General features: G+C 33.4%; 3 protein-coding genes and 1 pseudogene across 5 annotated transcripts; all 4 read right to left on the bottom strand.

Annotated features, from left to right (window-relative positions):
* Window positions 1-1,923: 1,923 nt before the first annotated feature.
* Window positions 1,924-5,329, bottom strand: LOC130818307 (grpE protein homolog 2, mitochondrial-like; annotated as a pseudogene).
* A 471-nt stretch (window positions 5,330-5,800) lies between these two features.
* On the bottom strand, window positions 5,801-10,718 carry LOC130818292 (chloroplast stem-loop binding protein of 41 kDa a, chloroplastic). The gene is made up of 6 exons (XM_057684411.1): window positions 10,004-10,718; window positions 9,095-9,219; window positions 8,255-8,357; window positions 7,715-7,853; window positions 6,717-6,994; window positions 5,801-6,154 (listed from the first exon to the last, which is right to left on the bottom strand). The coding sequence occupies exons 1-6, from the start codon at window positions 10,400-10,402 to the stop codon at window positions 5,978-5,980; spliced, it is 1,221 nt and encodes a 406-aa protein (XP_057540394.1). The 5' UTR covers window positions 10,403-10,718; the 3' UTR covers window positions 5,801-5,977.
* Window positions 10,719-11,487: 769 nt separating this feature from the next.
* LOC130818314 (photosystem I chlorophyll a/b-binding protein 5, chloroplastic) lies at window positions 11,488-14,629 on the bottom strand. Its single transcript, XM_057684441.1, has 6 exons — window positions 14,134-14,629; window positions 13,010-13,142; window positions 12,592-12,704; window positions 12,382-12,486; window positions 11,987-12,075; window positions 11,488-11,749 (listed from the first exon to the last, which is right to left on the bottom strand). Exons 1-6 carry the CDS (start codon window positions 14,343-14,345, stop codon window positions 11,610-11,612), a joined length of 792 nt encoding a protein of 263 aa, XP_057540424.1. The 5' UTR covers window positions 14,346-14,629; the 3' UTR covers window positions 11,488-11,609.
* Window positions 14,630-15,299: 670 nt separating this feature from the next.
* On the bottom strand, window positions 15,300-21,642 carry LOC130818266 (dihydroxy-acid dehydratase, chloroplastic). Of its 3 annotated transcripts, XM_057684379.1 has the most exons (16): window positions 21,486-21,642; window positions 21,308-21,378; window positions 19,860-20,410; window positions 19,183-19,254; window positions 19,053-19,100; window positions 18,261-18,415; window positions 17,996-18,190; window positions 17,810-17,921; window positions 17,639-17,708; window positions 17,451-17,509; window positions 17,073-17,196; window positions 16,904-16,974; window positions 16,704-16,805; window positions 16,151-16,231; window positions 15,683-15,841; window positions 15,300-15,594 (listed from the first exon to the last, which is right to left on the bottom strand). In XM_057684379.1, the coding sequence occupies exons 3-16, from the start codon at window positions 20,400-20,402 to the stop codon at window positions 15,544-15,546; spliced, it is 1,842 nt and encodes a 613-aa protein (XP_057540362.1). In that variant the 5' UTR covers window positions 20,403-20,410; window positions 21,308-21,378; window positions 21,486-21,642; the 3' UTR covers window positions 15,300-15,543. The 3 variants fall into 3 exon arrangements, with proteins under 3 accessions (XP_057540362.1, XP_057540361.1, XP_057540360.1); XM_057684378.1 differs by lacking the exon at window positions 21,308-21,378; XM_057684377.1 differs by having other exon boundaries at window positions 21,308-21,616.
* Window positions 21,643-22,329: the final 687 nt, after the last annotated feature.

Here is a 22,329-nt window from a genome sequence, read left to right as displayed (position 1 = left end):
GTCTACCACAATGGGTTGCTCAATGGGTGAGTATTTCTAGAGTCCGTCTTTATCATAGTGCAAAAATAACACCGTCTAATATAGTCCGTCTAATATAGTATTGGAGGCATAATATAGTATTGGTACATGATAAATGATTTTAAATTTACCGAATCGTTATAACCCATGCTAACATGTAAATTTGCATTTTGGGTCGGTTCAAGGTTATCTCGTGATTTTGGCTGATGTTCAACAGAATGACTTACGAGTCGACACACGTCAGCTTTTCGTTATCATAATCATGACCATGACCACAAATTTATATGATTAGTTAGTTGATGACAATTAGGTTATGAGTTAGTGGACTTTTGCAATGTAATTTTTACCATGAAATTAATTTGTAACATTTGTGTTTGAAATTTTGCAGCTTCATCACAAAGACATAGGCATAATGCCAGTACAGTGGCATGCCTTATGTATGGGACTTTTTGCATCAATAATAGCACCTTTTGGAGGCTCTTTTGCAAGTGGTTTTAAGAGAACATTGAAAATAAAGGTTAGACTCATTGATGTCCTCTTCTTTCTTCGCTCTTACGTTCTTGATCGAGTGTCAGGCAGTGACGGACTCAAAATTTTAAAAGGATCCTCAAGCTGATTATACAATCAAACAAAAAGAAAAACTTAGAAGAGCCATGACTTTTTACTTTATCATACTTATTTCAATTTACGATGGGATCTGGGCACTCTATGGCCCCATCTTGCGTTAGCGTCGGGCATTTGTGACGAGTATCATCATTATCATCATACTCAATATATCATGCCCATGCCCATAGATTAACTATAGGCAGGGTATGGGGAGATCAGAAAAGCGACAACTCATACCTATAAACAAACAAGCAGTTTCCTTATTTTGGATTCAATTGTATGAAAGATGAATTGATGATATTGTTCTATTTATTTATATAAACTCTCTTGGGTTGCAGGATTTTGGAGATAGTATTCCTGGACATGGTGGATTTACTGATAGAATGGATTGCCAGGTACAGGCTGATATAAAATGTTTTCATAAAATGTCAGTCATGCATAAGTTTGCAATCACAACAAAAGAAAACCAAGAATTTTGTTCAATTATACAGATGGTGATGGGTGTTAAAACCAAGAATTTTGTTCAATTATACAGATGGTGATGGGTGTTTTTGCATACATATATCATCAATCCTTCGCCGTGTACAGAGACCTTTCTGTCGAGAACATATTGGATCAGGTAAAGTTTCGGATCAGCGTGCTATGGAGCAAATCGACCAAAGGATAAACTTCTTTAAATCGGCATCTAATGCGCCTATGATATACTCGCTCATTCTCAAATACGTCGAAACTATGTCTTAACTTCTTAATTGCAAATATTATTTGCAACATCACATAAATTAGGAGTACACGTGATTTAATTTTTAGCGGAAGGAATAATTATACACCAAATATATGGTGATCATGATGGTTAACCTACTATTATTGTGGTTTAGATACTCAAAAACCTCAGCTACGAGGAGCAACAGTCGCTTTACGAAAGGCTCGGACAGATGTTCTACCAACGACAGATCAATCCATGAAGAACGATTTTCATTCCGTCTTTCAGCTTTTGCTATGGTGGTTTGCACAAACGCAATATATGATCCAAATCGGTTCCTTCTTAAATCTCAAGTAGCGAGGACTCGGGAGGGTAGGAGCATCTAAGAGGGATAAAACATAACAGAAAATTTAGCACACTAAAGATTTTACTCGAGATTTGTTGTATTCACTTTTCGATTTTGCTCAAGACTTTTCTTACTAAGACTCTGATGATACTTAGTTTTATGTTATCCTCTTACCATACTTTGTTTATTTTTGTACGATCAATGAGGAGATACACGAAGATAATTGGTACCAATAAAGGAATCAGCATTCATGTACACAAAGTAAGCAAAATAGTTATTGAGGCTCATTTATACTATAAAACAATGAAGGAAAGGAACAAAATTGTACCAAGGCAGCATTAACTAACCTAACGTCAGGAAAACATGATAATTTCAGACGATCGCATGAATTGACAAAGTTGATCTCATACTATTAGTGATCAAGGCTTTGACATTGTTGCAAAAATTGATAAAGTTCTCGAGTGTAAGGAGGGGCTTTGCTGAGACCATTTCAACCTCAAGAGTTGGCCTCTACTGTGACACCAACTTCAGCTGGCCTGATGATACGCTCGTGGAGAGTGTATCCCGCCTACATGAATCAAAAACCAATTGTTACTTCATTAATAAACATCGCCACTTGATCAAGACCTTGTTTCAGTGTTTTCAGAAAGCAAAAACATTCTTCCATTACCCAGAGACATTAAGTGGCTCCCGCTTAAGCGGTGTTTAAGGGTCTAATGTGCACAACCTTACGATTCTTAGTAGAGGCGTTCAAAATAGACTCGACCCGACAATTAACTGACCTTGTATAATCGAACCCAAATTTGATTCGACTTCAAAGAGGGATTCACAATGATGTAAAAACCAATGTTGACATAATTTTGACAAGTACCAAAACATTAGACAAATGACCCGAAACTGTCTGATGGCCCGAAAGAACACCTCTAGTTGTTAGTGATAACAAAGAGGTAGTTTTTAATTTACCATTAGTAGCAAACATCATCATATGTAACTTTACATGAATAGATGTGCGCACGATTAAATGAGTTATTTTCAATGTTTTCAGAAAGAGCACTAGTAAATACTTCATATTTGACCAGATCAAATTTGGCCCTTCAACCTAATAAAGAATAAGACTCATGGAAAAGCTTTATACTACTCCCTCAGTCACAAATTCGTCTTAATAATGAAGGCCCTTAAAATCATTGTAGATCAAAACACCGAACATTACCTTTAGAACAACAGCAACAGTACCAGGAGGTTTAGAGTTGTCAGGTACTTGAAATACTGCATTATGCCTATTGGGGTCAAATTGCTCATTGATTGGATCATACTTCTCGATTCCAGCTTTTCTGAGAACCTGCAAGAATGATTCATTTTCAGCAAGACTTGAGTTGACAGTCAAGAAAAAACAAAAAGGAAATAGGATTCAAGTAAATAGGGAAGAATGTGGCTAGTGTTTTCTAAATGAGCATCAAAGATGCTACCTCTGCGAGCTGCTTTTCGGTCATTTCTACGCCCTCCAGCAGTGATTTTAAAAGGGGCATTGCACCAACAGTATCATCTGGTGCATCTATTTTGAGGTAACTCTCTTTGGTTATAGAAGACGCTCTGCCTAGATTATCCGCAACATCCAAAAAACTCTTTGCAAAACTCTGCAGTATAAACGCACATGTGCAACAAGCACATATTCAGAATCAGAAGAGCTATCAAAGGAAATGAAGTAGAGACCATTTTGATATAATAAAAACATACTTGTACAGCAAATTTCTTTGAATTTTCTGCCTCACGACGTGTTCGTTCCATGAGATTCTCCATCTCAGCATAACTCCGAAGAAAATTGTTTTTCATTTCCTTGAACTCTTCCTGTTCCTTCTCAAGGGCCTCATCCTTTTCCAACACAAGTTTCACCAAATCTTCTCTGGAAAGGTCATCCATGTCTCCTTCGGAATCTGAATAAAAAAGACAGTTCTTTTAGTGCCTTGTCTCTGTTTTTTAATGGTATGAGATTGTGATTCAGAATCAAAACCTGTTTCTTTACTTCTCCCAGAAGCCTCGGTGTCACCCACTTGCTTTGCAGCATCAGCACTACCATTTTCCTCCTTCTCTACATGTGTCCCTTGCTCATTTTCAGAGGATGCACATGTAGACATTCTGCAGTGCGGGAAAGCAATATCACCATATAGTCTATCATGCAGAGGAGATGCCTAACCCAAAAGAAAATGGACAGTGCAGCACTTTAGCTTCATTTTTAAGTTAAAAGAATGATAACTAGAAGAACCAATGGCAGTGTGCATAATCCTATTACCAAGAGTACGATAATACACGCATGCAACATTTTACAAAGGATTTACGGCTCGTTTGGTAGGTGGTATTCGGTGGTAATGGGAATGAAAACTAATATAATTTTAGTTGAAAAATATCTTGGCTACCTTGATGGCCATGCTTGTCCAACTTCAATTATCTCATTTTCTGCATAAAATTGATTTCAGTGCATTACCATTGGGAGAGGTGGTATTAGGTGGTAATGGAGATTTGTAAACAAAAAAACTTTTTTGTGATCAAAGTTTCATCACCATGGGAATGACATAGAACTTTTAATGGAATTTTACACTATAAGTTATTCCCATTACCACCATTTAGTACCACTAACCAAATGGACTGTTAGGGAAAAGGAGGGTTAGGTTCTTACCTAGAGAAAGTGACACCCCGATTCTCTTAACTTAGTATCTTAATATACAACTAATTTTGGGATTTATAATACAATCAACAGGTTCAATATTTCCATCTAAAAAGTTCCCTATAGCATTTTCATTAATCATGGTTTTATAACAATCACACAATTCAAAACTTTTACCTTCAATTGAAACTTAAAGAAGATGACTTCAACACAAAAATGCATAGAATAAACAAATTAAATAATGGTTTTGCTATCATCCCTGAGCATTAAAAAGATCTTAATATAGTACTAATTTGGGGATTTATGAATTACTATTCATCAAAACGCTCAATAATTCCATCTTGAAAGGTGCCTATAGCCTTTCAATTAATCGTGGTTTTAAAACAATCACACAATTCGCAACTTATACTTTTCATTCAAACTCAAAGACAATAATTTTAACACAAAGTGCATAGAATAAACAAAATAAAATAAGGGTTTTGCTATATGCAGCCTAGAGCACTAAAAAGTATACTAATTTGGGGTGTACGAGTTCCTGTTTATATAAAACATAATCAAGAACTTTTGCTTCTCTGCTTTTACCCTCAGTAGAAACTCAAAGATAATAAATTTAACAAAAAAATCATAGAATAAACGAGATACAACACAATCCTTAAACCCTAGCAAAACCCTAATCAGCAAAAAACAATTAACAATAACAAAAACCACGATTAATCGTCAAATTTACGATGAAATACCTTGCTAGTAACTTCGGAGAAAGAATGAAAGCGGTTACAGAGAATAGACAAAGGATAATTGTGTTGGTGAAGAGGTGAAGGAGAGAGTACATGATTCCGACATTGAATTAGTATCGTTCTTGATGCTCTTCCTAAGACCTTAATTGCCGACATTTTTGAAGGTTTGAGAAAGAAAATTTTAGAGAGTGATGGGATTTGATGATTTCAGAAACGGAAAGGAAAGAAAAGAAGGATAAATGTTTGAAGTTTCTACTTCTTGGAGAAGAAGCAATGAGTTTAGGGTGAAACGGTGTCGTTGAAGGTTAACAATTGAGTTTTGTAGGTCTATGGAGTGTCAGACAATTGGCGATTGGCGATTGGCGATTGACGGTGAACCGGTGGTATGTTGCGTGATGAATTATTTGACTAATTAATTAATGGAAACAACTCGTTAGAGTAGAGTCTTTTGTTTATAAAAAAGCAAATTGAATTAGTTGACCTTCAATAACAAGTAATAATGTAGTTTTAATGATCATCTCAGTTAAACCTAGTCATATTCTATAATTATAAACCAAAAATTAATTTTTATATGAGTGTATTTATTTAAACGACCATAAAACTAATCTATTGTTTTATATAGTCAATCCTAATTTTTAGGCTATAAAATTGTTAATTGTAATAATCAAATCAACAATATTTCTTGTTTGAAAGGAATCAAATCAACAATATAAAAATAGCTTATTCATAGACATATAGAAGACTAAAGGCATCCCAAGATCTTGGAAAAATAGTTATTTCAAAGTTTTACATGAGCATATACCAAAATTTGCACCCTCTATGAAGCTTCCTTATAATATGACTCATAATTACAAAAAAAAAAAAAAATCATGCATTCAGAACATTGTGTAACACCCCGCCTAATTTCTACCTAATTAGGCTAAGGTACCGACTGATTCAAGTATCTTATCATCAAGCTCGAACTTTATATCATTCTTGTCTCTTCCAATCTTTACATACTCCTCAAACCTTTCTTTTAGATCTTCTGGGAGATAAGTAGCACTCTGCCATCCTAGGATATCCTTAGCTGCTCTTGGCTCTGCATAAAAGTGCTGCATAATACATTCACAAGAATGATTACTAATACTACAAAAACATACAATTAACCACTACAGCTGTATTACTATATGGATCAGAATGTTGAATTTTTAGAAAGTATCATAGTAGGAAGATAGGAGTGGCGGAAATGTAAATGCTCGATGGATGGGTGGCATACCTTGAACGATTGAACTCAAAACGAAGGTATAAGAAAGAGTCGCAAATATAAAAGAGAATTGTTTAAGATAATTTACAAATACATGTTACTAATAAACCAACTCAGGGACTTAAAAAGAGGCCAAGAAATACCGAAGATGACCTAGAGGGCAGTGGTAGAAAAAGACATGAAAGATTTAGATTTATGAGTTGAGAAGAAAAATTCATATGGGCGATCAGTGAAACTGGTTTATTGGTTCATATAGTCGACCCTAATCTTTTGGGATTAAGGCTTTGACATTATTGTTATCGATTAAAGAATTATCATGTTTGTTAGGGTCTCTTATTCTCGACTAGTTCAGTTCAGTTCGATTCAATTCAATTGTTAGTAATTTTAAAGAACGGGCTCTTGGTCATTACCATGTTGCGGAAAGGAAAGGCTTTCTTGGCATCAACTCCGACTTCTTTTGGATCGTAATGCACGATCTTGACACTGCGACCAGCAGCTTGAGCACAGAGTTTGGCCATCCCATCGAGGGTAACTGCTCGATCACTTACACAATTGAAGATGTTTCCGCTTGCTGCAGATGGGTTTTCGACTGCTAGAGTAAGCATGGATGATAAGTCCTTAACATGGCTTATGTTTGTCAGTTGCATTCCTGACCCAGGAATAGGAACTGGTCTGTCTCGGACAATCCCTGAAATCATACATGAAATTAAGTTCAGCAATTCATCCTTCGAAATTGATCTCTTAATCGGTCAAACTCGTTTAGAAATTAGTTTTAATCACTAAAAATCAATTAAGTTTCTGAAAATATATAGATGATGGATTGATATGTCAAGCAACAAACAACCAAAAGAACTAATGGTTGAGGCCTAATTTATGTTATAGACCATATCACACCCCTCACACAATAACTCTTTGGGCTAGAAGTATTAATGCAGTAAAAGTCTTGTATCTTTCTCATACTTGGCCATTAGAGGTGTTTATTCGAGTTATTAGGTTGAATTTTTATCATGTTTTCGGGTCGATTCAAAATCAGATTTTGTGTCCACATAGGTTTTACATAATTTTAAATTCGTTTATAAGTCGGGTCAAATTAGGTTCGGTTATAAGGTCGGGTGAAAATCATATCATCCAGTTTGTTTTGAACACCTCTATTTAGCATCAGTATTTTCAATTGAAAAGAGGAAGGGATTGATGGATGAAATTCAAACACATAACCTGGGCTTTTAACCCCTCATTTTACAAGTTCAAATCTTTTTAAGGACTTTCTAATAAGAGGGTGTGATATAGTGTAAGATATTACGGGGCTTCAACCATTAACCTATTTTTTTTAGTTAAGTTCAGTGACGTGGTCATGGCTTGATTGTTGTAGACCTTTTAGGGTATGTTGTGAATATAATGATGAACTTACTATCAAAAAACCATTCTTCACAATCCTTGTTGTTTCCTGATCCAATCATATATTGTGGACGGAAGATTGCCCAGCTACCAAAAATTTTAGCAATGTATTCTTCTGCGCCAACGTGTGAGGCACTGCTTTTAACAGCATCCTAAAACAAAATGATCTTAATTCAAAAATTCAAAGATATAAGGATGTTTGGTAAATGATTGTTGGTTTGTTTGACCAGCTGGAAATATTGGTTGATTTTATTGGCTTTTAAGCTATCTGAAAGCTTGAAAGCCAGCTATTTATAGAGATGTTTGGTAAATTTACGTATTGATTGTTGGCTGTTTATTAGAGAAAAAGTAGGCCAATAAGCCAAAAGCCAAAAACCAACAAAAAAAGCTAACTGGAGTAGCATTTTTATTTTGGCTTAAAAGTCATTACGAAATATTTTTTTATTATTTGACCAACCAACAAGCCAAAAACTAACCAAAAAGCTAAACAAAAAGTCATGAACCAAACACTGCAATGAATATATGTATATTGACTCAAAATTCATGGACTTACCCCTTCAATATGGGGAGGTTCATCAGTAGGCTTATATATTCCTGCACTGCTTATGTACAAAAATTGTTGCACACCAGCACTCTTTGCCCAATCTACCACAGGGCTGAATGTTATAGCAAATTGTTGTTAGTAATACATCTTTTTATCACTATTGATAACTTTGAAAGTTATCAAAGAACCAACTTATTAAAAAGTTTAAGTTGATGGTTGAGGTCCAAAGATATGTTATATACTCTATCACGTCAAGTGCTCAAATTTGTTCAAAAATAGCCTAATATCGACCATAAATCGCTTTTTTCGATTCACGAAGATTAGAGAATCATGTGACGCTGATCACCCCTTTGTACGAGAGTCCTTTAGCCTAGATTTGTAGATGCAACACAAATCCTATTCGTACCAGACACTAAATATTTGACTTGGAATAGATGTCGATCAGATTTGAACTTGTGGCCTTTCATCATGTTGGCTCCAAAGGATTCTCGTGTAAAGGGCGTGATAAAGTACATAACATATCTTGAGATTTTGACTATCAAATATCAGAAATTCATGGGTACATTATTTTATCGGTAATTGAGGTTGTGATCCTTGTTAGATCAAACAAGAATATCAAACAACACGTTTCATTACTTTAAATTCACCTAAGTTACACCCGTTTATAGAAGCGCAATCTTATTCCTGGAATAAAATAATTATCGCGTTAATGAGTAACTAAGGTTCAGATCCTTGTCGGATCGACCAAAAATAGGCACAATATTTCATCATCCTAATGCGTATGATGAATTTGCAAAGTCGGAAATACACAATATTATTTATTCAATTTTTATTACAAAATTGACATACCCCACAGTTTCAAAGTCCTTGCCATTATTTTCAAGCACCACATCAAAAGTGTCCCCACCACCTATTGCCTTGCCAATGTCAGCAGGATCTCCCCACACAGTCTTTCCTCCAGCACTTGTTATTTCCTATTCAAACATAAATTTTCTATAAAAAATAGAAATCACATGATATATTCAAAATAATGTGTCCACGTGTCACACATTTATTTTTAGAGCTCATGATTGGCCTAATAATTGATATTGTATCTTTCACATTATAAAAATTTTTAAAAACAACTAATTAATATGCCCGCATTATAAAAGTATAAAATAACCATATTTAGATCATATTAAGAGATAAATTTTAACCGATATTTAAATGTTATGATAATCGCATCACCATTTTATCGCAATCATTTACACTATACCCAAATAAAAACAAACAAAAGCAAACAGGGAACGAACATAAATTTACCCAGCATTACTCATATGACCTTTTATGAACTTTTACTTACACAACGAAACCTAAATTGATACGTCTAAGTTTTTTTTATTTTGTACGACATCGTTTCATTATAAGATATTAAAACGAATCTATATAATTAGTTTAGTTTTCTAGTTGATTAGTTTAAAAATGTAAGTGATTATTTAACATACTAACTGATTAACTGTACATGGTCAACCTAATAGAATTAGTCTCACCATAAAACTTTCTCATTTAAGAATTTGTAAAATATAATAACCTCCATTAAATTAGACTGGATAATCGGAAATACGAGGTGCACACTTCATAAACAAGGAGATATATACAATCCCAAAATCATACACCAATAAAAAAAGAGTTCCAATAACTTATAAAATATACATGCTCTTTTGATTTGTTATCCCAACAACCTCCGACTAAAAGAAGATCAAGAGAAAAAAACTCAACTGAAAGGCGATTAAAAGGAGTTTTTTTCATTTTATCAGATCCTTCGTCACCAACAGTAAAAAAAGTGACTTGATGACCAGAACCCAAAAGTTGTTTAGCAAAATAAAACCCAATAACAGCATGTCCACCACTATTTGTATTAACAATTAGCACTTTTTTCTTCTCTGAAAAACCACTTGCATTAATACTGAATTTCCAAACATTATTGTTATTATTCCTAAAAATCAATGGAAACCCAGAAAAGTTTGATGAATTTAAATGACTGATTAATGGAGAAAACAAACAAGATTTAGAAGATGAAAGAACAAATGAAGGGATTGTTTGGTAAGAATTGTTGGAAGGTTTTTTAAGGGAAAATGGTGAAGAAATTAATGAGTTAGATGAAATAAAAGTAGCCATTTTTTTGGGTGTTTAAAGATGTTTTGTGGCTTGATTTGTTGCCCAAGAACTAACTCTTTAAGGGGGTTGTAATCATTAGGTATTGAATTGAAGATGGATTGATGGGTATTTACTCTTTATGTGGTAGAAAATGAGATGAATATGGGGCCTACTTATCCTACTTTTTTTCAAGCTTTTTTGGGTTAAGAATGAGCGAGACATGTTAAATTTTGTTTTGACGGTGTATTTTTGATCACATAAGAATTGGTATCAACCTTAGGTTAAGGTTTTATTGGTATATAATCTTTTAAATGTTACATTAAAGAGTGGTAGAGAAGGTTTTGGTTAGAGTTGTGCAATAAAGTAGACCGTTACTAAGAACTTGTGACTTGGTTTATTTAAAAACGATCAGCATTAAATATATTAATATAGAAGATGAGTAAACTATATATACAATAATATGGGTCACTTCGTAGAGAAAAGGTTAAATGTGTAGATTTATTAAAAATGATTGAAATATTTACGGGTCATTCCGTAAGGAAAATGGTCAAATACACTAATTTCTCAATTATTTTAATGTAAGAATAATATACTGAATTGAATTGAATTAGACGATAAAAGTAAAGCTATATTGAAATTTATTCAAACTATGCATAAAAAGTTTAAAAAAAACTAATGTAAAAAAATTAAACGTTAATATCAAATATGTGTTTTCTCCTCAGATTTTCTTTATCATAATATATAACTCTTTCAAGTGGTAATTGAAGAGAATATCTAGGGTAAAGAAAAGAAAATCTTTGGAATTGAGCAGATGTGACTATGAATCTTCATATATATGATTTTTCTAGAAATATTCTTTTAATACCAATATATCAAATGAGCCAAAAGGAGAATTTTAAATCATTTTAGAGCAAGACATATCTAACTATAATTAGACCTTATCATTATGCGTAGTGTTAGGAACTTAGGATTAAGCCGAAAGAAATTAAAGAGAAGAAAGTTTAGATAGCGTCGATTTCGATCACCTATGACTATTACTCTATTATAAGATCAACGCTTTGCCTTCGAAACTAACAGTCAATAAAAGAAATATTTACAAATCGATCTAGCAATATTGCCCTTATATCAACAACGAGATCGAAATCACAACCAATAAAAAATACTTAATTTGAGTAGCAATTAATAACAATGTTACATAAAATTAAATCTTCAAAGTAAAGAGATAAAATTAAGTAGTGGTAGAGAGTGTTTGAATGATAGTGTTATGCCATGGATCAGAAAGGTGCTCCACAAGATTCTCAATTGGCCCAGAATGTGTTACATAAGCCTGCACAAATATGCCTAGCATTGCTATCATTGCCAATCTTCCTGAAATACAACATGTAACACATTATATCTCACCCGTGTAGACTATGATTAGCGTCTGGAAAGAAAAATAAGACAACAACTCATACCCATAAAAAAAGATGTAATTAAAGAATCTCTCGGGCCTCAGCTCGAAAACCCAATAATTTTGATACATTTTCTTAAAAAAACTTTTACATAGAAGAGAAAAATATAGCAATTTCACTCAAACAAACAGAAAAGTATTAATGAATTACTAACCGTTTTTTATTTCTTTGAGCTTCCAATCACGCGCATTTTTTATATCCTTTGCTAGACCAAGAGGATTTAGTATCGGGCCACCTGGATACCTATATTTTTATTACATAAATCAATATGCGAGAAAACATGAATAAATTTGATAGGGCATAAAAATCGATCTTTTGCACCTCAATCAAAATATTATAAAAGATGATTTTCTAAAAATTTGCTTCTATAATTAATCTTTTAAGTTTATAAGTGTAACATCATCCGCAATCATTGTAGTTTTATTAATTATGATTGAATTTTAATTTCTGTTAATTCTGATGCAGAGGTTGTATAATTATTTTATCAATAAATTAATTTAATTTAAAAAAATTATAAATGTAATCTCAAAAAAATGGTTGCAAAATTACCCAGGTTCTTGGCCCTTGAATGCCAGCTCAAGGCCAAAGAAAGAACCTTCTTGTGCTTGTGATCCAGGGGTAATAAAGTCCATATACCTTTTCATTTCCACAAACCTGGAATTTCAATAATATTAATAAAAATTATAACCCATAAAATTCATTATAAAAATTAGTAAAAAAATATGAATCATAAAATATATTGAATAAATTATTATTTACCCCATTAAAATTAATTGAACAAATAACAAAGTTGTTGTGCTAGCAAAATCAAATTTGGTTGCACCTGCTTCATACCAGACTGGTAATTTGCTTATTCCTGTAGTTCTAAGTAGCTGCATTTTGTACAAGAGAAAATATTCATTTAAATTAAACCTTAAATGTTAGTGGTAATTATATTATATAATAATGATAAATATGTATAATGTTAAAATAAAATTTATGATAAAATTATAACACTCCGGCTTATTAAATTGACAGTGATTATCTATGAATGTTGTAAACTGATCCCACGAAGTAATATAAGTCTTTTCAACGTCACTTTAGCTTTACTCATGGGCACCCAAGAGTACTGACCCATTAAGAACTACTAGAGCATAAGTTACTTTATAAACACTTAATTAGTGTGATTAAAACTTACATCAGTAAAAAGAATACCAGCAATACCAGCCATAGCAAAACGGGCATGAACCAATTCTGCTTGTACATACCATCTCAAGCTAGCTGGATCCTCTCCTAGTCCAAGCGGGTCGAACCCAAAATCTCCAACCAAACTTTACCAACCAATGCAAACCAATGTGTTAATGATTACTCTTGTGAAAGACCGTCTCATACATACAAGTAAAAATTTATTAAACAAATTAATTAAGCAATTGGTGTTAAGGTAAAAAGTCTTGTTTGAACTAAGTTCAGTCCATATAAAATTTATTCATAATTAAAACGATATACTAATTGATCAATAAAAGAAGAAAGTAATTTTTATTGTAATCTTTAAGTAGTCCTTTTTTATTAATTTCTAAAAAAATTATCTTTATTATACTTACACCAATTCATAAAATTTATGTTATGTTCAACAAAAAATAAGAAGGTACATGATGCTTATAATAAGAGTTTTATTTATTTTTTGATGTTTAGAAAATTAAAGCTTTTATCTGAGTATTAATTTTTACTTAATAATAAAATAGAGATTAAAAATTAAATGATGGTAGGTTTTAGACCCTTAACTAACATCACAAGAATATACGTCACCAACATAGTTATACTTAATTTAACGAATAACTATATGTAGTGTTTGGGAACAAGTATTTCATTTTAAATTATAGATTTTAATTATGATATCATAAATGAAGAATTTGAGTATGACAAAGTCTGGGTAGTCATTCTCAAATTTTCAACTTTAACTACCTTAAAAAACAATGGTGAAATTTAATCCAAATCAAAATTTAAAAATTTTTAATTTGCCAAATAATAAATTTGAGTCAATTTTAAATTTTCAAATAAAATTATTGTTCTCAAACATGATAATAAATAGTTTGTTAATAAATGAGAACCTGTATTCTAGGGGCTAGCCGATCTGAACAAAACTCATTTCAGGATAAATAAATTCAAATAAGAATAAAAATCAATGCTTAAATTTAAATAAATTCAGATGAATTCCAATCAACCACGTAAAACAAACCCTAAAATAGATATAAACTCAGTAATCATTTTGAATAAAATCATCAATAATTTTCTGTTTAAAAAAATAGAAAAATAAAATTAGACCTTCCATCAAGGTGTGGAGGAGGGTCAAGGCCAGGTAGCCATGTTTGACGAGCTTGAGCTTTGATAAAAACTGATCTACTTGATCCAACGGCGGGAAATGGCTGTAAAAGTCTTGATGAAGATTTGTAGAGCTTGTTCGTTGAAAAAGATAAAGAATTATTAAGGCTACAAGGTAGTCTTTGAAGGAAGCATTTTGTTAATGTAACAGCCATTTTTAGGCCTTTGTTTCAAGCTATTGAGTCTTACATTGATTTGCTTGGTACTTGGTAACAATGAGATATATTATGGGCCCTACTTATCTACACAATGTTCATTGCTAACCATTCTATACGTGAATTACTCATTTGTCCTCATAAAATTGTTTCGTGGAGAAAAATATGAATTTTTAAGAAAGTGATAAAAAAGTAATAATAAATAAAAAGAGAGAATAAATTATCGTGATTTGAATTAAAAGAGAGTCAAAATATATGAATGAAATTAAAAGAAAGTAGTAGGTCATTATCTAAAAATAGAAATAATGCAAATTAAGTAGGACGGACAAAAATAAAAAAACTTTAAATTTAATGGGACGAAGGAAATGAGTTTTTTTAGTCTGTCCTATTAAATTTACTATACTTTTTAAATTATTTTTTAAATATTTAACTTAATCTTTTTATCTTATAAGCACATTTTTTCACTTTGCCATATAAAATTTCATTTTATCCACTTTTTTTTAATTTTCTCACCATTTGTCTTTAGGGCAAAATTAATAGGACAAAGGAGTAGATGTACTGTATTCACGACTTTCATTGATTTTGCTATGATAAAATAATGATAATTTTTTCAACTAAAAAAGCGTTAATGTTTGATGTTGATTGCGGACTTTTTAGATTCAATTAAAATTAAAACTTTCAAGTTTATGAGGATAATATTGTAAAAAATAAAATGCTTTGATATCTTGAGAAAAAATTGTGAAGAAAGCATGATTAATATAGATTTATCCTAAATAATTACTAAATAATAATGATATTTTAGTTAATAATTACTGTATAATTCAGGAAAAATTTTGATTAATGATGTAGAAACTAATGGTTTTCCTTTTTATTAATTTAATTTTAAATAAGCCCTTAAGCACTTTCTCTCGTGTCTAAAAGAAATTATCCTTATATCCGAAAATAAGAAAGAAATCGAACAAGTGAACTAGGAACTATGTTAATTATTGACTTCGCTTGCTGCACGTAAACTTGAGCTTAGGCGAAAATGGACAAACGTACAACGATACAAGCACTGAAACTACAACCGGCAAACAAAAGACTCAAACCTACATGTCTTAGGCAATCCCGAATCACTGCACAAGACAAACCGAAAGATCCAGAATCATCGAATAAGTCCTGTTTTAGCTTCGTAATAATCAAGGCTCCTCATCTGGCTCTACTCGTCAGTCACACAACCCGTTGAGGCAGACTGCACATTCTTGATGTACTGACGATTCGAATGAACACAACTATTAGCAAAATACATAACTCGTGTATAATTATACTGTGAAGGGCGTAAGAATACGAAAGAATACCTTGTAGAGTACTCCTCTGTTAGCCTTGTATGGTGGAGCCGTCCAGTTTCTTTTTCGCTCTGCCATCTCCTCGTCCGTCAACTGAACGTCCATTCTCTTTTTCTGGACATCAATTGTAATCATGTCTCCATTCTGCACTAGGCCAATGGGTCCGCCCTCCTGAACATTCAAATATGTAAATGCAAGTTTTAAATCACGACAATTTTTTTATAAAGACCGTTTCGCGATGGGGACGACTTAATATGGACTGACCCAACTTTTAGTTTCTTAAAAAAATTAATTTAAAAAACAGTTTTTATTTTTTTATTTTTTTAGATATAAATAATTTAAGCTGCCTGTATGGGCCCGTCTCACTATGAGATGGTCTCATATAAGACTTGCTGTTAAATCACCAAGTTCAACCCAACTTCTTTATTTCCGTCCCAAAATAAAGTAACAATCCATTAGAATGCAAGAAGTTTCGCATACTTGTGCTTCAGGGCACACATGACCGATAACAAATCCGTGTGAACCTCCAGAAAACCTTCCATCAGTTAGTAGAGCCACATCCTGCAATAACCGATAAAGTTTGTCTTAGCCATCAAATCGGGATGAAAATTAACTTTCAATAATACAAATGCAACATTCATTACTCTTCATTAATCATGTGCTTTTGAGTCTAAAATAAAATCTTATTTTACCCATATAAACTAGGAGTAGCTCTTTCTATAGAGCATTCTAGGATCGGTTTCCTAAGCGATGAACTAACGTAATGCATGGGATAGGAGAGCATGGTAGTTAAGTGTTTGGAGCAAAGAGCTATGTAATATAGCAAGACTAATTGGTTTAGTAGTTAAGGTACATATCAACTGGCCATTGAACCTAGTCAAGGGTTCGAACTCGTTGAGGTCAAATCGCTCTTTGGTGATATGGTATCACTCTTAATGATACAAATTGATCAGCGAGTGTTTTGGATGAAATCAAACAAGATGTGCGTGAACATTTCAGTTGTTACGTAAGCATAATAGTTAAGCCAAAATACCTTCCCAAGTCCGGCTCCCATTATAGCACTAGTCGGTGTTAACATTTCCGGCATGCCAGGTCCACCTTTGGGCCCTTCTCCTCTAATAACAACTACTTTTCCCTGAAAAAAGTTTGAAATAAGAAATGAGCCACCGAAATGTACGACATACCAAAATTGATCCGTCACAACGCATGTAAAAACTATTCCGAGAAAGGTACCTTAAAACTCTGGGGGTCTGCCGAAATAGCAGCTATCATAGCTTCTTCTCCTTCAAAGACAAGGGCAGGACCTGAAAGTTTATATTTAACGCGTTTTTTCAGTGGAAATTCGAGCAGTTCTAACTCTGAAGCAAACCCGTACAAGTTTAGACTTTATATAGGTAAGTACCAGAAAAATATAGCCCTTCTTTTCCGGTAATTTTTGCTACTGAGCCTTCCGGAGCAAGATTACCGTACAATATCTGTATATGCCCAGTTTCCTTGATGGGGTTTGATAACGGTCGAATTATTTGCTGAAACATACCGTCAAAAACATAAACAAAATCCATTCCAAAGGACAAAACTTTCAATTTATAAATCAGTAACAGTGTCACATGATTCACTAATCTCCTCGCGAATAACGAATCGAAAAAAGCAAATTATGGTCGGTTTTGGGCTATTCTTAAGAAAATTTATGCAAATCGCGAATTCAAAAAGCGAATTAACTAGCGATTTATGTAACACTGATCTGATCAGTAACAGTCAGTGGTCTAGACAGCAATCATACCTGACCTTCAGCTAAGGGTGGAAATAGTTTGGCGTTCTCGGCTAGTGTTTTCCCGGTAACTAGACAAACAGGAAACACACAAGACATCATATATCTGATAATAACGATAAATACAAAGAAAAATTTAAATAAAACTCTAATATGTGCGTTCAAGACAAAAGCATATCCAAGGGTGCAACAACAAATACCAGTGATGCAGTCCCCATCTAATAGTCCGAGCTCAAGAAGGTAACGAATTACTGCAGGTGTGCCGCCAATCTAACAGATCCGTAAATTCACAAAACAGCTTAAGAAATATCATAAGGTAACCCAAGACGAAAGGTCAAAGTTGAATCAAGGCGATGGAGCGTAATATGTACCTTATGCACATCTTCCATGACGTATTTACCACTTGGCTTAAGATCTGCAAGGAACGGGACCTTGTCGCTTACCTTCTGAAAGTCATCAAGAGTCAAGTTCACATCAACGGACCTACAAGAATACAAGAGGTCTATTAAGAAACTATGTTAAACATGCCGAGAAATTTTTCACGCGACTTCCCACACCTGGCAATTGCAATGAGATGCAAGACAGCATTGGTAGACCCACCAAGGGCCATGACCACAACCATAGCATTCCGCAGAGATTTCTCGGTGATTATGTCTCGTGGCTTCAAGTCCATTTTTAGCAAATCCAGCAGATATTTACCGGCAAGACGACACTCGTCTAACTTCAAAGGGTCTTCGGCCGGTGTTGACGAGCTTAAAAATGAATAGAGAAATTAATAACCCGGGAAAGAAAATAAAAAGCACACAAATTCAGTAAGGATACCTATAAGGAAGAGACATTCCCATCGTCTCAATAGCTGATGCCATGGTATTTGCAGTATACATTCCACCACAAGCACCTGCTCCAGGGCAGGAATTACGGATGACATTCATCCTCTGCTCATCATTTATAGATCCGCTAACATATTCCCCGTAACACTACACAAAGACAGAAAACAGATTTATGATTTGAGCTACAATTACGAACGTGATAACGAAAATTCTGTATACAGGTCATTAGTAATCGCTCCACGAACATATTCTCAACGATGCTACGACATGAGAATCTCAATCTTCATTACTCACTTATAGAAACTAAACCATGCTCTTCAAATTGATTCAATGAACGAGCATGTGTATAAATCTTTGGAATTTCGTATAGAGTATTAGGGGGTGTTTGGTATATTTATTAAAGTGGAAAGGGAAAGAAATCCAATAAGAGAGTGGAAAGGAAACTAATTGTGTTACATTAAAAAGTTGTTTGGTTTAGATAAGTAATGTACAAATCCTTCTAGTTATTGTTGTAGAAAGGGTATTCATGAGCTTTTTCAATTAAGGGAGATGATGAGTTTTTGTTTCCACTAGTTCATGAGGAGCAACAAAGTAACTGATTCCAATACCCTATGATAACCGATTCCATTACTTTCCATATCAAACAAACAAGTAGAAAGGGTATTCATTAATTGTTTTCGTTACCTACTTGAAATTTTAGCAAACCAAATATCCCCTTAATGTATAACAAAATACACCAAATAAGCGAAATAGATACAAAGTCAGTTGAAAATTTTCACTATACCTGGAATGCACTAACGATGTCCAAGTTATGACCTTGAAAATGCCCAGGCTGCAAAACATAATAAAAGATAACTTATACTAGCGCAAAGAAAGACGAGTCTATAGGATATTAACTTTTCTGAGAGGTTAACCTTGATTGTACCGCCGTAAACCATGATGCCAGGTCTATTAAGGCGTCCCATTGCCATGATTGTGCCAGGCATCTGCAAACAAAACAATCGATTTATTGCATAATAAACCAAAATCTTGTACTCAACAACAATGCTTCGGCCTTGAAGAAGAAACATCATGAGGTAATAATACCACAAAATCCAGCTATCAAAATTAAAATCCAATTTTCGACATTTTATATCCAACATGTATCCCATGTATCAAATGGGTGGAACTTTGAAGAAGTAAAAAAGCTAAAACCAATATTAGATTACTTTACAGACCAGATATATGTTAAACAACTACTTCCTCCATTCTATTATACTTGCTACTGATAATGACGTTTTTCCACACAACATGTTACAATCGGGTGCGAGTATTTCAGAACGGAGAAAGTACATCGAATCAATATCCACTACCTCAACCCATTTTTATTAAATTTTAAGTTATATAATCTGTTTTAAAATCTTTTAAACCCATTCTAATGATTATTGAAACAATACCTATAGATCTTTAACAGTAAAAACTAGTCACCATAAACAAAAGGATATTCAAAGCAAAAGATGGAAACACAAAGAGGGTTGCAACTAAACAAGGAAAGTAGACACTAATAAAAAACACCATAGACAAGTTGATTACCAGAAGAACCAATACTCACATTTTTGTCACATCCAGGAAGAGAGATATTGCCATCATACCATTGAGCAGACATGACCGTCTCTATACTATCCGCAATCAAATCCCGCGATTGCAAACTGTAACACATGCCTCTAGTACCCATAGAAATAGCATCACTGACACCAATAGTATTGAACCTAAAGCCAATCATCCCGGCTTCTTCAACTCCTTCTTTCACTGCTTCTGCTAATTTCAACAGATGCATATTGCACGTATTGCCTTCATACCAAACTGATGAAATACCCACTTGGGGTTTGCTCATATCATCCTCTGAGAGCCCGACTCCATAAAGCACGGCTTGCGAGGCACCTTGAGACTTGGGTTCAGTAATTCGAGAACTATACTTGTTGAGCTTCCCTGCAGATTCGGATGACACTGTTGATGGTGGTTCAGTTGTCGGAGTCGTGACAGCAGCAACACATTTTAGAGGACGATGACATTGAGGAATATGAGCTAATCGACTAGATATGTAGGGAGTCGCAAAGTTCGAACCCACATTCGGGATTACAAGAGAAGCTTGCATTTTTGATTCTAGCAGTATAAAGGTAGCATGGTATTAGAATAGGTTGGGAAAATATATATTTCGGGAAATTTCAGCAATCATGCACCAAATTACAACAAGAATACATGGGCCATACATTGTGATTCCAAAGCAATTAACATTATGAGTATCTCCAAATAATCTAAAAGACAAAGCTAAACAATTCCTAGACCGTTAAAACACACAAGATATGATCAAAGAATCAATCAAAATTCAAAATCGTTCCTTCCTATACCCCTTCACCCAACCTCCTCCTACTCATACCAACACGCATCAAAGTGTCCAATTCAGCTATTTGATACAAAAATAAGTGTCAAGTGTCCATACCCATGTCAAAATATTGAGCATTCGACCCTTATACTTGAGATAAGATAAGGTGTCCGAGTGACATAGCCCACCAGGCCACCACATACCACACAACCCAAAAGCAACTACAAAATGTTTAGGCTTTAAAAGTATTCCTTTGACTATGATTTTTTATCGGTCCTAATAAATTCGCTACAATTTATATTTTTTTGAGTTACCCCAAAGTGTTTCACCAATTCTCATCCCCATACTTAACCTTTAACTTCATCCCATCTAGACATTTTTATTTTTTTACAAACCAAAGAACATTAAAAAAACATGAACATATATATATACATACTATATATTTGTATCAAATTCAATGATAAAGTTAGAAAGCACATTTGAGCTTCAAATCCCACAAATATAAACCTCCCCCATGAATCACAATAGGAAAAAAAAAAAAAAAAAAAAAGTAGCTTCCTTGATAGGTCATGATAAAAAGCACCCATAAATGCCCAAAAAACACATAAATTCAAAGGAGAAAATAATCTTAATTGGGTCCAAAACAAAAGGGCAATGACATACACTGAAACACTTACATGTAATCAAACACCGCAAATTACAATCAGCAATCAACAATCCTTTGTGGTACTAAAAAAATATCCAGAAACTGAAATTTTGAAACAGACGATTGAAAACTTCGAATGACAAATATTGATTATGTAATACAGAAAAGTAAGTCAATTTAAGGAGATAACTATAGAAGGAATTACGAACCTTAAACCGTTGATGTTGAAGCACACGGGAAGAAAGAGGTTTAGTAAGTGTGCTGTTTTCAGTGGGAAGGGGAAATGGCAGGCGCAGATACAATGAAACACAGAGACTGCCTATTGGAATTGGAAAACAATTACAAAGTGGCTGGGGAATCTTGTAATCTAGCCAAACCCATGATTAAAGTTGGGCTTGGATAGGGATTGGCTCCATTTAGTGGAAGGGTGGGTCCATAATACTCATCTGTCTCAGTTAAATTGTTATATTGGACGAAAAAACCACTTTTATAGTAAGGAAAGTAATAACAACATTTTATTACCCGAATATTATTAGGTGACTTTTGTGTAGAGTGGAGTTTAGGAGGGACGGATTTATACTTTCTCCTACCCTTGTTGATGATAAAATTAATAAAGAGATTATTTTTGATTGACCTTGTTAACGAACGTCATGTGCAATTTTACATAAATAAAAAGTAGTACAACTTTTATAGTATATATATATATATATATATATATATATATATATATATATATATATATATATATATATATATAATAGCAATTTAACTAGGGTGAGAAAGAAAATAGATAAAAAGGTACTATTAATTTAAAAAACAAAAAAATAAATTTTATAAATTAGCTCAGTACTTAAATATTTTTTTTTATCCTTTTAATTGATAATGATTCAACTTTCAACAACTAATCAAAATTAATTCCCCTTTCTTCTTGTAGAAAATTGTTTCCACCCAAAATCAAAAATAGTTAATCTATGATGTAAAAAAGGTAATTAATGAAGTGGATGATTATTGAATACTTCGAATATTAATATACTACAAATTAAAACAAGGACA

This window comes from Amaranthus tricolor, chromosome 7 (assembly GCF_026212465.1).
Source record: "Amaranthus tricolor cultivar Red isolate AtriRed21 chromosome 7, ASM2621246v1, whole genome shotgun sequence".
NCBI lineage: Eukaryota > Viridiplantae > Streptophyta > Magnoliopsida > Caryophyllales > Amaranthaceae > Amaranthus > Amaranthus tricolor.
The sequence above is the reverse complement of the archived record's forward strand: the minus strand, read 5'-3'. Positions and strand labels throughout refer to the sequence as shown.